The following is an 11,994-nucleotide window of genomic DNA, read 5'->3' on the forward strand; positions in this document are numbered from 1 at the left end:
CATTGGATCCAATATGTGTTGCATTTGAAAGTAAGAAGAGGTAACCTTTTATGTCAACCCGCAGTGCTGTTTTGCCTGTTTATAGATAATTAAACAGAACTTAATTGCAACACAGAGAGCGTCAAAAAAGTTAACATACAGTCATTATACAGTCATTATATGGACATGAATGTGAAATTATCTAAATTAGTTCACACACACTTGTCCATCAGGCTTCATTTTTCCATTTGGCTTAATACAAGAGTTTAAAAAGCTCGTTTTAGCCTGCTTTATCTATTTCAGACCAGTTCACTGCTTTGGATTATTGAACTGTTCAAACAACCAGATGTATTCAAATTTCAGTCTGATTGAAATTCTCTGACTCAGTTGATGTAAAGTTGAAGAATTAGTCCAGCTTTTTCATAAGTCCACCTAAGGTGTTGAATTCAGCATGATGACTATGCTTAACCGTTGGTACTTAGTTCTTAGGTTTAAAGTTTAACCTCTGTTGAATAATCTTTCTGTTGGAAAGAAAACTAGCCAATTTTAACAAGCTCTCTCGTTTGTTACAAGAAGAGTGACCAAATATCCAGCTAGAATCATGCCAGGACCTTCTGTAAAAGTCAGCCTTCTACTTGCTAAATGGCATTTAAACCAAGTTTAAATGCTGTTAAATCTGTTAAGAGCCAACGTGTAAAATTCTGGAAATTTGGAAATTGTCTAAAATTAGCAGCCGAGTCTTTGTTAGAATCAAGCTGAGCCATTTCTGACAAATTGAGCTTCTGATTTAGACCAGACAAGCCATTGAACCGCACGAGGTCACTTTACGGTTTGAACTTTAAAACAGTTAGAATAATGGGGCGAAAATAAGCTTGATTTAAGCACACAGAGCCGCAATATAACATCGGCTGGAATTCTGAGAGCACAATTTCACGGTCCTTACTCCTCACAGCGATTGTGGTTTAAGTGCCATCCAAGAGCGTGTGTCTAATATACATGGTGATGAGTTGCTAAGGGGTTACAAGGGTTCTGCACAGCCAAATGGTTTCATCAAACAAAATTCACTGAATTCAGAGTGGCAATGTGCTTAGACACTGCCCATAGGAAATCAGCTGAACAAGACAAAAGATGAGCAGACAGCACATTTCAGGGCACGCAGGATTAATGAAATCCATAAAAGTAATGCTGTGCGCTGAAATATACACTCGACGCTATTATGGACGGTATTCACAAGTTATTTTTACGTGCAGAACTTCCACTGACGGTGAACGGAAGCGACATTGATTTGCGGATGAACTCTGATACGCTTATTGTTATTTCATCTGGCTTTTGCAGTGACTTCCACTTTTTATTTAGCAGAATGCAGAGAAATCAACTCTGATTCACACGTTGGTGAGCGAGACAAAACCCGTTAGCCGCTGAATGCATCGGATAATATTTAGGTCATCGTGTCTCAAACAGCTGTTGGCTTAGATTCCAGCCTGGGATTATAAAGCGTCACTGGCTTGGTCAGCAATTCATCTCTAGCCCTCCCTGCCTCCCCTCCTCTTATTCCCACCCTCCCACTTTAACCCAAACCTCTCAACGAAATTTAGATGCAGCAAAATAACCTTCCTCTCAATGTGCGACAGCTGTTATGTCACACTGTGATGATTCAGGCTGGGGTTTAAACAGGGTGACCTGATTTTACTGTGGTTGGACACAAACCGAGCGCTTTTGTCCAGGCTTCAAAACTCAGAGGGGGAATCCTTTGCTGGCGCCCTCTGCTGGGTTGTTTTGGAAGAAGGCAACATGCTAATTATATGAGAACCACAAATACATTTTAAATCTATTCAAACTCATTCAATTGTCCCATGTTTTGACATGTTTTGTGATAAACCAGCACAACATTGTGCATATTCGTCCAGACATAAATCCACTTAGGAAGACTGGAGAATAGAGTTTTTTTCAAGTATTTCTGATCCAAAGTGACTCAACTTGTGTATTTTTTTTAAAATTCAGACATAAGTTTTAAGTTCCTAGATGTGTAGAACAGGTAGAGAGAGACAGAGAGAGAGAGAACCAGGAAATGACTTAAAGCTGTAACTGCAGGATAACAGCTCTACAAAATATTGTTTCATGGGCACTGAAAGCAACATAAAATATAAGCCACATTTCTGAGATTTACATTTGTAAAATATATTGTATATCCTTTGCTTTTTACTTTACAGGTACACCATTTTGTGTTTCTTTCTCAGATAAAAAAAAATCCCAGTTGCAGTTTGTGGTTATAAACGGATAAAATGAAAGAAGTCGTGTGGTATGAATAATTTCACAAGCAGCCGTTTCAGAAAGGCTGATTTCAAATAACTATTTTTGAACCAGGCATTTTTCTTTGCCTATATTAAACAATTGCTGTCAGTTTCAATTAAAATTATAAAGAATGAAGTAAACATTCTCGTCTAATTTCGATAAACATTTGATGATTACAGAAAACAGAGAGATGATAATATAAATTCAGAGTTTAATTAAATAACAGTGATGGAAGAGTGTTGATTAAATGTAGATTACCCAATAAGATAGCTTTCTTGTAAAAAAAAAAAAAAGTAAATTCTGTTAATATCATACTTATATTCATTATTATTTCACCATTTTTTTCTTTTAGCACAAACCGTATTTGTTACATCAATCTGCTGAGGTTGGGAGGGTTGAATAATTACTGCGATGCAATCAAAAATGAAGTAGATCTTTCCTAATGAACAGTATGAATAAATGATTGTCTTAACATTGCAATCAGCATGAAAAATAGCAGATTTAAATTGTATGCATTGAGGGAAATGTAGGCTATGCTGATAAAAAAAAAGTGTGAGGGACACTTGGATGAGAGCAGCTCTGAAAAGAAAATCTTTCCCTTTGAGTTTAAAAGGAAAAAAAATCCATCTTTGCACCTTCATGAGCTGCTGCTGCGACACCGTTTCAGCTGGTTCTGGTTAAACTGGAGCCAAAATGTCATGATAACTTTGACATTTTATCCCAGGTGCGTTATCAAAGTATCCACAAGCAAGAAAGAAAAAAAAAAAAGTTATGTGGATCGGAGTGAATATTTTTTGGTGTGAATTCTGTTTTAAGTTTTACATTTTACCCAATCGTTAATGTTTTAGCCGTGCCGTATTTAATGCACCAGTTCGAGACTATGAAGCTTACCGGAAATCGTCTGCGACGTAAACAACCATCTCTCGCTGCGAAGAGAGAAGTGCCCAGCTGAACGAGACGGCTGTTAATATTAATTAATTATCTGGAAGTGTGACCAAGAACGGCTTTGTTCACCAACTCCGCTGCCATTGTGGAAAAAACAAAAACAAAACGACAATTCTTAAACAGCACAGAAAACAAACGTCATAGTATACAGCTTCTTCTGTTCACAGATCGGTCCGGTTGACATTCTACCGGAGAAATCCAGGTGAACGACAGAAGGTCCAGACGGAGCACTGAAAGCGAGGCTCGCCGCCTTCCCGTTTTGTGCACAGGGCGGTTTCTGAAATGCGGAGCATACATCTTTGCATGCCTGTCGTCATCCGACTCCTTTCTTCCGGTCAGTGTAATGAGGTCTGGCAAGAGGATGAGACAGTGGAGGAGATTGGGTCTGCTTTATTGGGGAGTTTCAGTGTGCAGATCGAGGCTCCCCCCCCCCCCAAGCCTGCACTGCCTCCTTTTTTGGCCTAACATAAGCTGACAGAACACCTGGTTGCAGATGCTTGTGTAAAGATGGATTACATGCATCAACACCTGGTGCACACTGTATATGTGTGTGCGTGGGTGTGTGTGGAGGGGAAAACAGCTCCAGGAGAGATGATTCCGTTTCATTTCACAGCGCCACCTGAGCCCTCGTCCCCCCGGTGCAGAGTGCTAATTCACCACAGGACGCCACGATGCTCCAGGTGAGAAACCCGAGATGATGCATCAAGTCGGACGAGGTAGCGTTTTTTTTCCCCCCCTCAAGACCGAATGCCCCAACTTTATCCAACTGGAAATTTTGGAATGTGCTAAAACGTCTGTGGCCTGAGTTGTGAAAAGTTTTCACCGTGTTGCAGATAAATAAAAACCAGCTGAGCTGAAGGAGGTTTCGTTCAAGATATTCCAAACCTTTATTTACTACGACAACCACACCTAACACCCAAGTCCACTTCAATGACTCAAGATTTTAACATTTAAAGTGATTCACTTAAAAAAAAAAGAAGCACAGAACAAAACTGAAACCTTTTCAATTTAATTACATGAACACAGATAATGATTTCTTCATAAGATAAATTTTTTTTTGTCTCCTGAAAACCTGAAAATTAGTGTTGCATCAACTGATTTGAATTGTAAGAAGATGAGCAATTTAAAAAAAAATGCAGTGATTTGGTTTTATTTTTTAAATATGAATTATGGGGTTTCTGTTGCTGATATGCAAATAAATCCCTATGCTGAAGCCCAAACAAATTCTCTTAGCAAACTGACGCGTGGAATGTTGTGTAATTATCCTAATGTTAGCACATTATCACCCTAACCTGATAGTCCATCTCTGTATTCAATAAACGGCTTATTTGTTGTTTAGACCAAACACAAAGCATCCTTCAGTTGTTTCCCAGAAGCTGAAGTTTTCTTCAGGTTTTTTGGCATCATTTCCGCTGCACCATGGATTAAATAGACGTCATTTAACACAGACGTTGAAACTCGTTTATAAAGGAATAGTAAGAAATAATTAAATGGGAATAAGCCTAATGGGCTTTGTGATGGTCCAACAGCTACAAATGCTAAGATATCAGAGATATTATGCTTTTTTTCTTTAAACAAAGAAGCAGTACATAGCATCAATGTTGATTTTAAGTTCTTGCTCAAATTTGCGATCTACTACACTTTCTATGATTTCTTGCATTAAAATGGCACACAGGAACAAACATAATGCGCTTAAATTGCTTGCACATGCTCCGATAGGTTAATACTGTCTATTATACAGTTATTAGTTTGACTTTCTCTGTTTATCTTTGATACGCTGGTTGGCTCTGCAGTTAAACTGTGACGACGTGACGTGTTGCATTCATTTGTTTGGTCTATATGGTCTACTGGAGGAAATCCTGGAGCCGAGGCTCCGCTGACCTGTTGGGTTTTGCTCGGTTGTGATTGGCCGTTTTAGCTCAAAGAGAGCTAAACCCACGATCATTTAGGTTTTTTTTCCCCCCCTCCCCTACCCTCCCCTCCCACTGCTGCTAGAAGAGCTCGGTTTATTTCAAGTTAAGACTGATGAGCGATTGAACAATCCCTGCGAAGGAGAGGTCAGGTCATGAAAGTGCAGAAACAGTAGTGCAGCACCGACGCAGCAGGGTACAAGCAGGACTTCTACGATACTTGCACTGACATGTGGCATCAGCTGCTGAAATATTTCTCGATATGTAAAGCAAGAAGCAAATTAAAACGAAACAAAAACAAAACAAAAAAATTACTGGTATCATTTAGCAGAGGTTTGTGCACCCGGTTGGGAACCATCTTCATCCTACGTGTTCCATTGGGAAGGCTGGCTGGTGGAGTAAAAGCAGAGCCGCTGGAGCCCTGCTGGTCCCGCTCACTTGCGGGGCTGGTGGATGTGCTGGTTGATGTGCTGCGCGGGGGGCAGCTTGGGGACACCAGGCTGGGGCTTCTGGTGGGCCACCTGAGCCGCTGCGGGCGTGAAGTCTTTATCGCCCTGGAAACAACACGGTCAGTCAGCGATGCACTCAAAACTGAAGAAAGTCAAGTTTATTTGTACAGCACATTTCAGGAACAAGGCAAGGCAAAGTGTCTCACTCCATGAAAACACTGAAACAAGCACCAGACATTACATTTAATCAAATGCCATCATCGAAATTATCAAGCAAATACACATCAGATATATGGATCAATGTTCTGATTACAGGTAACCAAAGGCGGCTCTAAACAGGTGGATTTTTAACCTTTTGAGCCCCTTTGCAGCTTTTCGGAAGTTTGTTCCAGATTTGTGGTGCATAGAATCTAAATGGGGGAGAAAAAAATAAAAAAATATTCCAAAATGGGTACAAACATTTTATTCCAGCTCAAGATCCAACGCTCTGATTCTCTCCAGGAGTAGCGGATACATCCCTCTACGAGAAAATGTGTAATGCCTTTGTCTGTGACTACATTGACGGTTTTCATGGCAAGAGCAGAGCAAAAGCAACAATTTCCAGTGCTTGATTGGTAATGGGATGGAGTCTGATTGGTAAAGCATGACTCTTACTCCACTACCGATACCAACCTGGTACCGACATATATTTTTTTTAACCATCTGCCCACCTCTACCACTAAAAAGTCAACAACAGGAAAGGGTCAAACTTGCTTCCAGCCACCTCCTGCCTCACTTCACTTCCTCCCCGTCTGTAGATACAGACAGAATGGCTAAACTCTCTGCGGGACACTTGCATATAAAACTTGCATGAGAGCTGGCTTCAGTATTTTGGAGTCTCCCAACTGTTTTAATGGCTCCAAAGGGCTCAAACTGAAACCATAAGACACTCATTTGCACTTTATTTCTACGTTTGGCAGTGGAGAACGCTTACTGGCTATTACTGGCAATAACCCAAAAAAAAAAAAAAAAAAAAACAGCGCTGTGCAAGACTGTGCATGTCCGTGAAACTGTACTATTATAGACAAAACATCCCCTACAGGAACGCTGAGTGCTCTTGAGAGAGTGCTTTGTTAAACATCCTCTGTGTGTCAACATAAGCACTTATTTAGAGGTGTGTTTGCCAGCAGACACTGGGTGTATTGTTTGACCCACTTTTAAAGCTCTCCCCTAAAACACACATAAAGCCGAGGAACTCCCTAAAGTGAGCAAAGAGTATGAGGAGAACGACCGATCTGCACAGCAACCAGGTCTCGCGTCTTACTTCGGCACACGGCGGCGGCCATGATTGTTAAATCAAAGCAGGGATGTGATTGTTCGCAGAATTTTAATCAGCATTTTAATACGATCATGACAAAAATCCTCATTTCATTTATTTTTCTCGAGTTTTTTTTTTTTTTTTCTTTTTAATCTCTCTCGGAGATTTGTAATTCTCTTTCCAAAGTTCTTCTTTGAAACTTATTTTATCACTACTGAAATTTCATTAGTCAAATCTCTGCAACTTCTCCCCGAGCCTTTGCCGGAGATATGTTTTTCCTTTCATACGCAAGTGTCGAGTTTGTACTACTGGCGTGGCAGCGCGGTAGTTTAACAGTGTGTGTGTGTGTGTTACTGTGTATATGTGTGTATTATTCATTTAGAGGTAAGCCCACCGCTAACAGCGAGAGACGGAGATTGAATTGACCTCCAACAGTCCTCCTCCTTTCATCTGATTCTCAAAGCTTTCTTTCAACTCTTTTTCCAGTCGATGCAGAGATGTGGGTGGGGATGAAACAAATTAAACGCACAAATTAGCTACGCAAGTACAAATCCTTCAACATAAAATCAAGGCTATATATAAGAAACCGTCAAAGAAAGTGGCAGAACGACATTCTATAAACATATCGGAGCTGTGGGACACAATCAGAAAAAAACTCCACACACACACACATAGCGGTGGACTTTTCCAAACACACACACACTGAAGTGTTTCACTTAGCCCCCTAAAAGGCTTTCCTGGGGCTTTGTGCACGGCTAGCCAGCAGGTTTGATGGCAGCGATAGGGGCGAATGAGAAGGCTCGAGGAGGATTGAGGGATAAATGGGATGCCTGCCACATTCTGATATCACCGCAATCTTCCGCAAACAATCCGCCTGGTCTGACAGAGGCACGTGGAAAGGCGGGGAATGGAGCCATCCGGGCTGTCAAGGACACTCCAACACAAAAGGAAATAAAGAAACAGAGCAACCTCTGCAGAAAAAACGTAAAACACAAAGGCAGCAGACACAGAGGTGTATGCGCTACGAGGAAGACGGTAACGTTTAACATTTGCAGAAGAAAAACTTTGTTGCAGAAAAGTAAATTCATGCTTTGGTTACGCAGCAAGAAGATTAGTGACCCTGCTGCATCTTCATGTGATCACACTCTTTATCTAATATGACTGATAATATCTGTGCTTCCCCTTAAATCCTAGACTTTTTCTAGATTCTGATTCTCAAAACCTTTGAGCTTTTTCGATTAACCTGTGCCGCTCCTCTCCCAGAATAAAATCACCAGGTGAATGAAGCCCATTTCAAAACCTGCTGGTGGTCAGAGTGGATTTCATTCATTTTATTTCCTTTTGTTTTTTTTTTCTCTCTTGACAATATTGCACCTTATATTGCACAAACACCAATAAAGACAAGACACAGCTCCCGGCGAGACAGCTATAATGAGAATATGAGATTCACATTCGATAACGTTGATTAAAAATAAGATTCATGACGAGATTCTGAATGCATTAATTAAAAAAAAAAAGAAAGAAAAAAATACCATGAATGCAAAAAGGGTATAGCAGCAGGAAGGGGAAGGGCAGTAATGGACTAAGAATAAATAACAGCTAAAGTCTACAAACTGCTTGAATAGTTTGGTTCCATCAATAGAACCAATTTAAACTGAGATGAGGATGAATGGATAGAAAGCCAGCTTTCTGTTTTTTACTAAAAAGTCTTACCTTTGTGACCACTCCGGAAACAATCACCGGGGCCTTCGGAGGGCTAAAACAAAGAAAAAAAAAAAGAAAAACAAATAGAGCTTCATTAAGAAAAATGCTTTTGGAATGAGTAAATATGAGAAAGTCTGACGGTTACAGGTAAAACTACTCCAGACACAAACGCGCCCACCGGCTAGATGCAGAAAACCCCATTGTGACGCTGTGCCAAAATACGGACATGCCAAGCTGTCCAAACACCTGCAGTTTTACACTCTCTGGCAGCGAAAACACACACGCGCGCAGCTCTCCACACACACACACACACACACACACATGCAGTCACAAAGCGGATGGACCTGCCAGCAGCTTAAATAGCCCCCATTCATTCTGGCCAAACGCTGGTTTTCACAGGCTGCAGATGGAGAGCAGGAGAGGAGAAGCAGCGGGAAAACCAACCCTACCAGAGAAACAGAGAGAGCTACGAGGAGGAGGGCGATGAAAGACTGGAAGAGGTGGAAGGGGGGGATAAAAGGCGAACATTCAGGGGAGGAAAGAAGTGCAAATGCAGGTCGGAGTAGGAAACGTGAGGCAGAGAAGGGTTGGGGGGAAAAAGGAAGCTGGCAGTGAGAACAGGGAGCCAAATGCTTTTATAATAACCGACTGTTAGAGAAGATGGAACGGGCTGAAGGAGAGAGGGGAGCGCTCGCTCACACACCGAGGGGGGAAAAGGATGGAGGCCGAGAAAAAGATGATGAGGAGGAAGGCAGAACCTGAAGTGAGTATCGACCTTGGTGTGACAAACGAGTGCAGTCTAATTTTACGGCGGCGGGGGTACAGTTAGCCACCTTCAAACTCCCCTCAAAGACACCGAGTACAGCAGCAAACAAAATGTTTTCCCTTTCGCCTTTCAACAACCTCAAAGATGAAAAGTTACAACTTCTGCGCCTCTGAAAGCATCTGTGGTTACTTGGAGGAATGGACTCAGCCTGTTTTTAATCACTCTGAACTTCCTGTACAGCTAAGTGTTTTGCTCACATCGGTCTAACATAGATCTCTGCAATTAACATCCTGGCATTAAAAAGAAAAAAGAAAAAGGAAAAAAAAAGTCTCCTGCTACTCGTATTAATGAGAATATTTACCTCCTGGCAGAAACTCAATGGCTGCATATGTTGGAATTTCGCAAATCTTGCGCTGGCTTGGCACTTGTCAAAAATGTGAAGTTGAGTGTCTCTTTATTAGCAATTCAATTAGCTAAAACATGGCATTTAAGCAGCATAAATGTCCCCTCGCCCATCCAAAAAAAAAAAAAAAAACTCCACGAGGCGTCGGTGGGGAAAAACTAAAATTCAGAGTCTGAAACATTTCAAGCTGAGGGGAATACATCAGGTGCTGTCAGAAAAAATAAGTGCTTATTTGGCAACTTACTCTATTTGTTTATGCGAATGAACGTGTCAGCTAAACTGCAGACGGGCAAAAGGAATATGCTCGCATTACGAATGTGACAGCTGACTGAAAAAAATAATACACACGCACAGTATGTTAACGGGCTAATCAAGCCGTAAGAAGACTATTTTAATTGCAGTATATATCCCAGAAATACTGCACGCAAACTTGAGTGGCAGTGGGTGTTTTAGAACATAAAAAACACAGTTAATGCCTTCCAAAAATCTTCAGATGATCCTCATCACATTGTGTTTTTTTGTTTTTGTTTTTTCATTTACAGTCGATGCGATTAAACAGGAGTTGAGTGAAAGAGAAGACAGGCATTGAAAGTTGGAGACCACAATCTGCTGCGGCTTTGGTTTTATGATCCCAGGAAGACGTGGCAGCATTTCTGAAGAGGGGCGAGGCTCCAGGGGGCAGCAGAGAGCCGCGCTGCATCCATTAAGGGAGTTGCACTGTCACAGTCGATGAGGAAGAGTTTACAACAAAAGAGAGGAGGAGGGGTGAAGGGACAGGGGGAAAAAAAAAAAAAAAAAAGGAGACAGAGCTACACAAAGCAAATCTAAACCAACAAGACAAAGGGTAAAATGATCATGAGTTTATTGTTGGGTATTTCTCTCCTTCTCTGCTGTTAGCATTAAAGCTCCAGCTTCACCCAGCCCATTCCACTCCACCCCACCCATCTCTCCCTGCTTCAGCAGAGCGGGAAGTTTGTTGCCGTGGGCGAGGTGGTGGTTGCCCTGGAAACAGATGCCTGTTGCTTGTCCTCCTCCCATCTTTTCTTCTTTTTCTCCCTGCAACTTTTTTTTTTTTTCCTACCATGAGCTGTCAACTAACTGAACATTTTATCATAGCTGCTGCATGCAAGTTTGCAAGTAGGGCTGCAACCAACGATCGTTTTAGTAATCGATTAATCTGTTATTCTGGTGATTAATCAATTAATCGGATGAAAGAATTTGCACACTCTACAGACTTTTAATTTAATCACAAGTCTTTTTTTTAATACAATATCAGGAATAAATTAAAAGATGTAAATAAATAAATGATTTTTTTTTTTAAGTAAGAAAATAAACATTTTATTCCCTAAAATGCAATATCTGGATTCCTGTAGTAAATGTGGACAGGGTGAATCTAAAATTATGCCACTTAAAGGGTTTTGACTAAAATATATTTACAGACAATGGTGTTTTTATCTTGAATGTCATTTTTTCCCCTCCCCCACCAAAATGCTATTTTTTTGGAGTCTGTATATTCCACTTAATGATTAATTGACTGCTAAATTAGTTGGCAATTACATCGACAATTGATTAACCACGATTAGTCTTTTCAGGCCTATTCAGTAGCACCTGAATAAGCATTTCCACAGACAGTGGACAAAAAAACCTGATTAGCTCTTACACCGCCTCACCAATATTCAAAATGAAGACACATTGCTCGACTGTGCAGCAGATTTACTGCTGGTGTGTTTGAGTGGCAAATTCATCTGGCAGTCTCTAAGCAGGATCTCTCTCCTGGGTCTCCTGTGTGCGTTCCCCCCCCCCCCCTCTCTTCAGCCCATCCCCTCCATTACTTACCTGCCACGTTTATATCTACAATATTTTCACGACACTCCCAGTGCCATAATAATAATCCTCCTCCCATCCATAATCCCTCATCCCTCATCCATCCATCCATCCCTCTCTTCCTCCCTCTGTGGCCTGTCCGTCCATGTCGGTTAGATTGGTTACAGAGAGGGTTCCCCTGACTATGACGCTTCGCTGCCTGCTTCTGACGCAGAATTTACAGTGCAGACACCTGCTAGAAGCTCCCCCATCCCCGCCTCACCTCCTCTATGATTCTCAGTGTGACAGCCTATGTTCTGGGCACATGCTAGCAGGTCATTTTCAGGTTAAAAAAAAAAAAAAAAAAAAAAAAAAAAAAAAAAAAAAAGAAAATATAAAAGGGAAAAAAATGTGGGTTTTTTTTTTTTTCTTTTTTAAAGTCCAAA

The 11,994-nt window shown here is 41.1% G+C and overlaps 1 protein-coding gene across 1 annotated transcript in view; it reads right to left on the minus strand.

The window, feature by feature from the left end:
* Positions 1-4,081: 4,081 nt before the first annotated feature.
* dap (death-associated protein) overlaps positions 4,082-11,994 on the minus strand; it is a 16,895-nt gene continuing 8,982 nt past the window's right edge. Inside the window, exons 3-4 of the mRNA XM_015028330.1 lie at positions 8,586-8,628; positions 4,082-5,680 (exon numbers count right to left, since the gene is read on the minus strand). Coding sequence (XP_014883816.1) covers positions 5,561-5,680; positions 8,586-8,628 — 163 coding nt within the window. The 3' untranslated portion in view covers positions 4,082-5,560. The remainder of the gene's footprint in view (positions 5,681-8,585; positions 8,629-11,994) is intronic.

Source organism: Poecilia latipinna, unplaced genomic scaffold (assembly GCF_001443285.1).
Source record: "Poecilia latipinna isolate Pla-1442-1.1 unplaced genomic scaffold, P_latipinna-1.0 Scaffold120, whole genome shotgun sequence".
NCBI classification, from domain to species: Eukaryota; Metazoa; Chordata; class Actinopteri; order Cyprinodontiformes; family Poeciliidae; genus Poecilia; species Poecilia latipinna.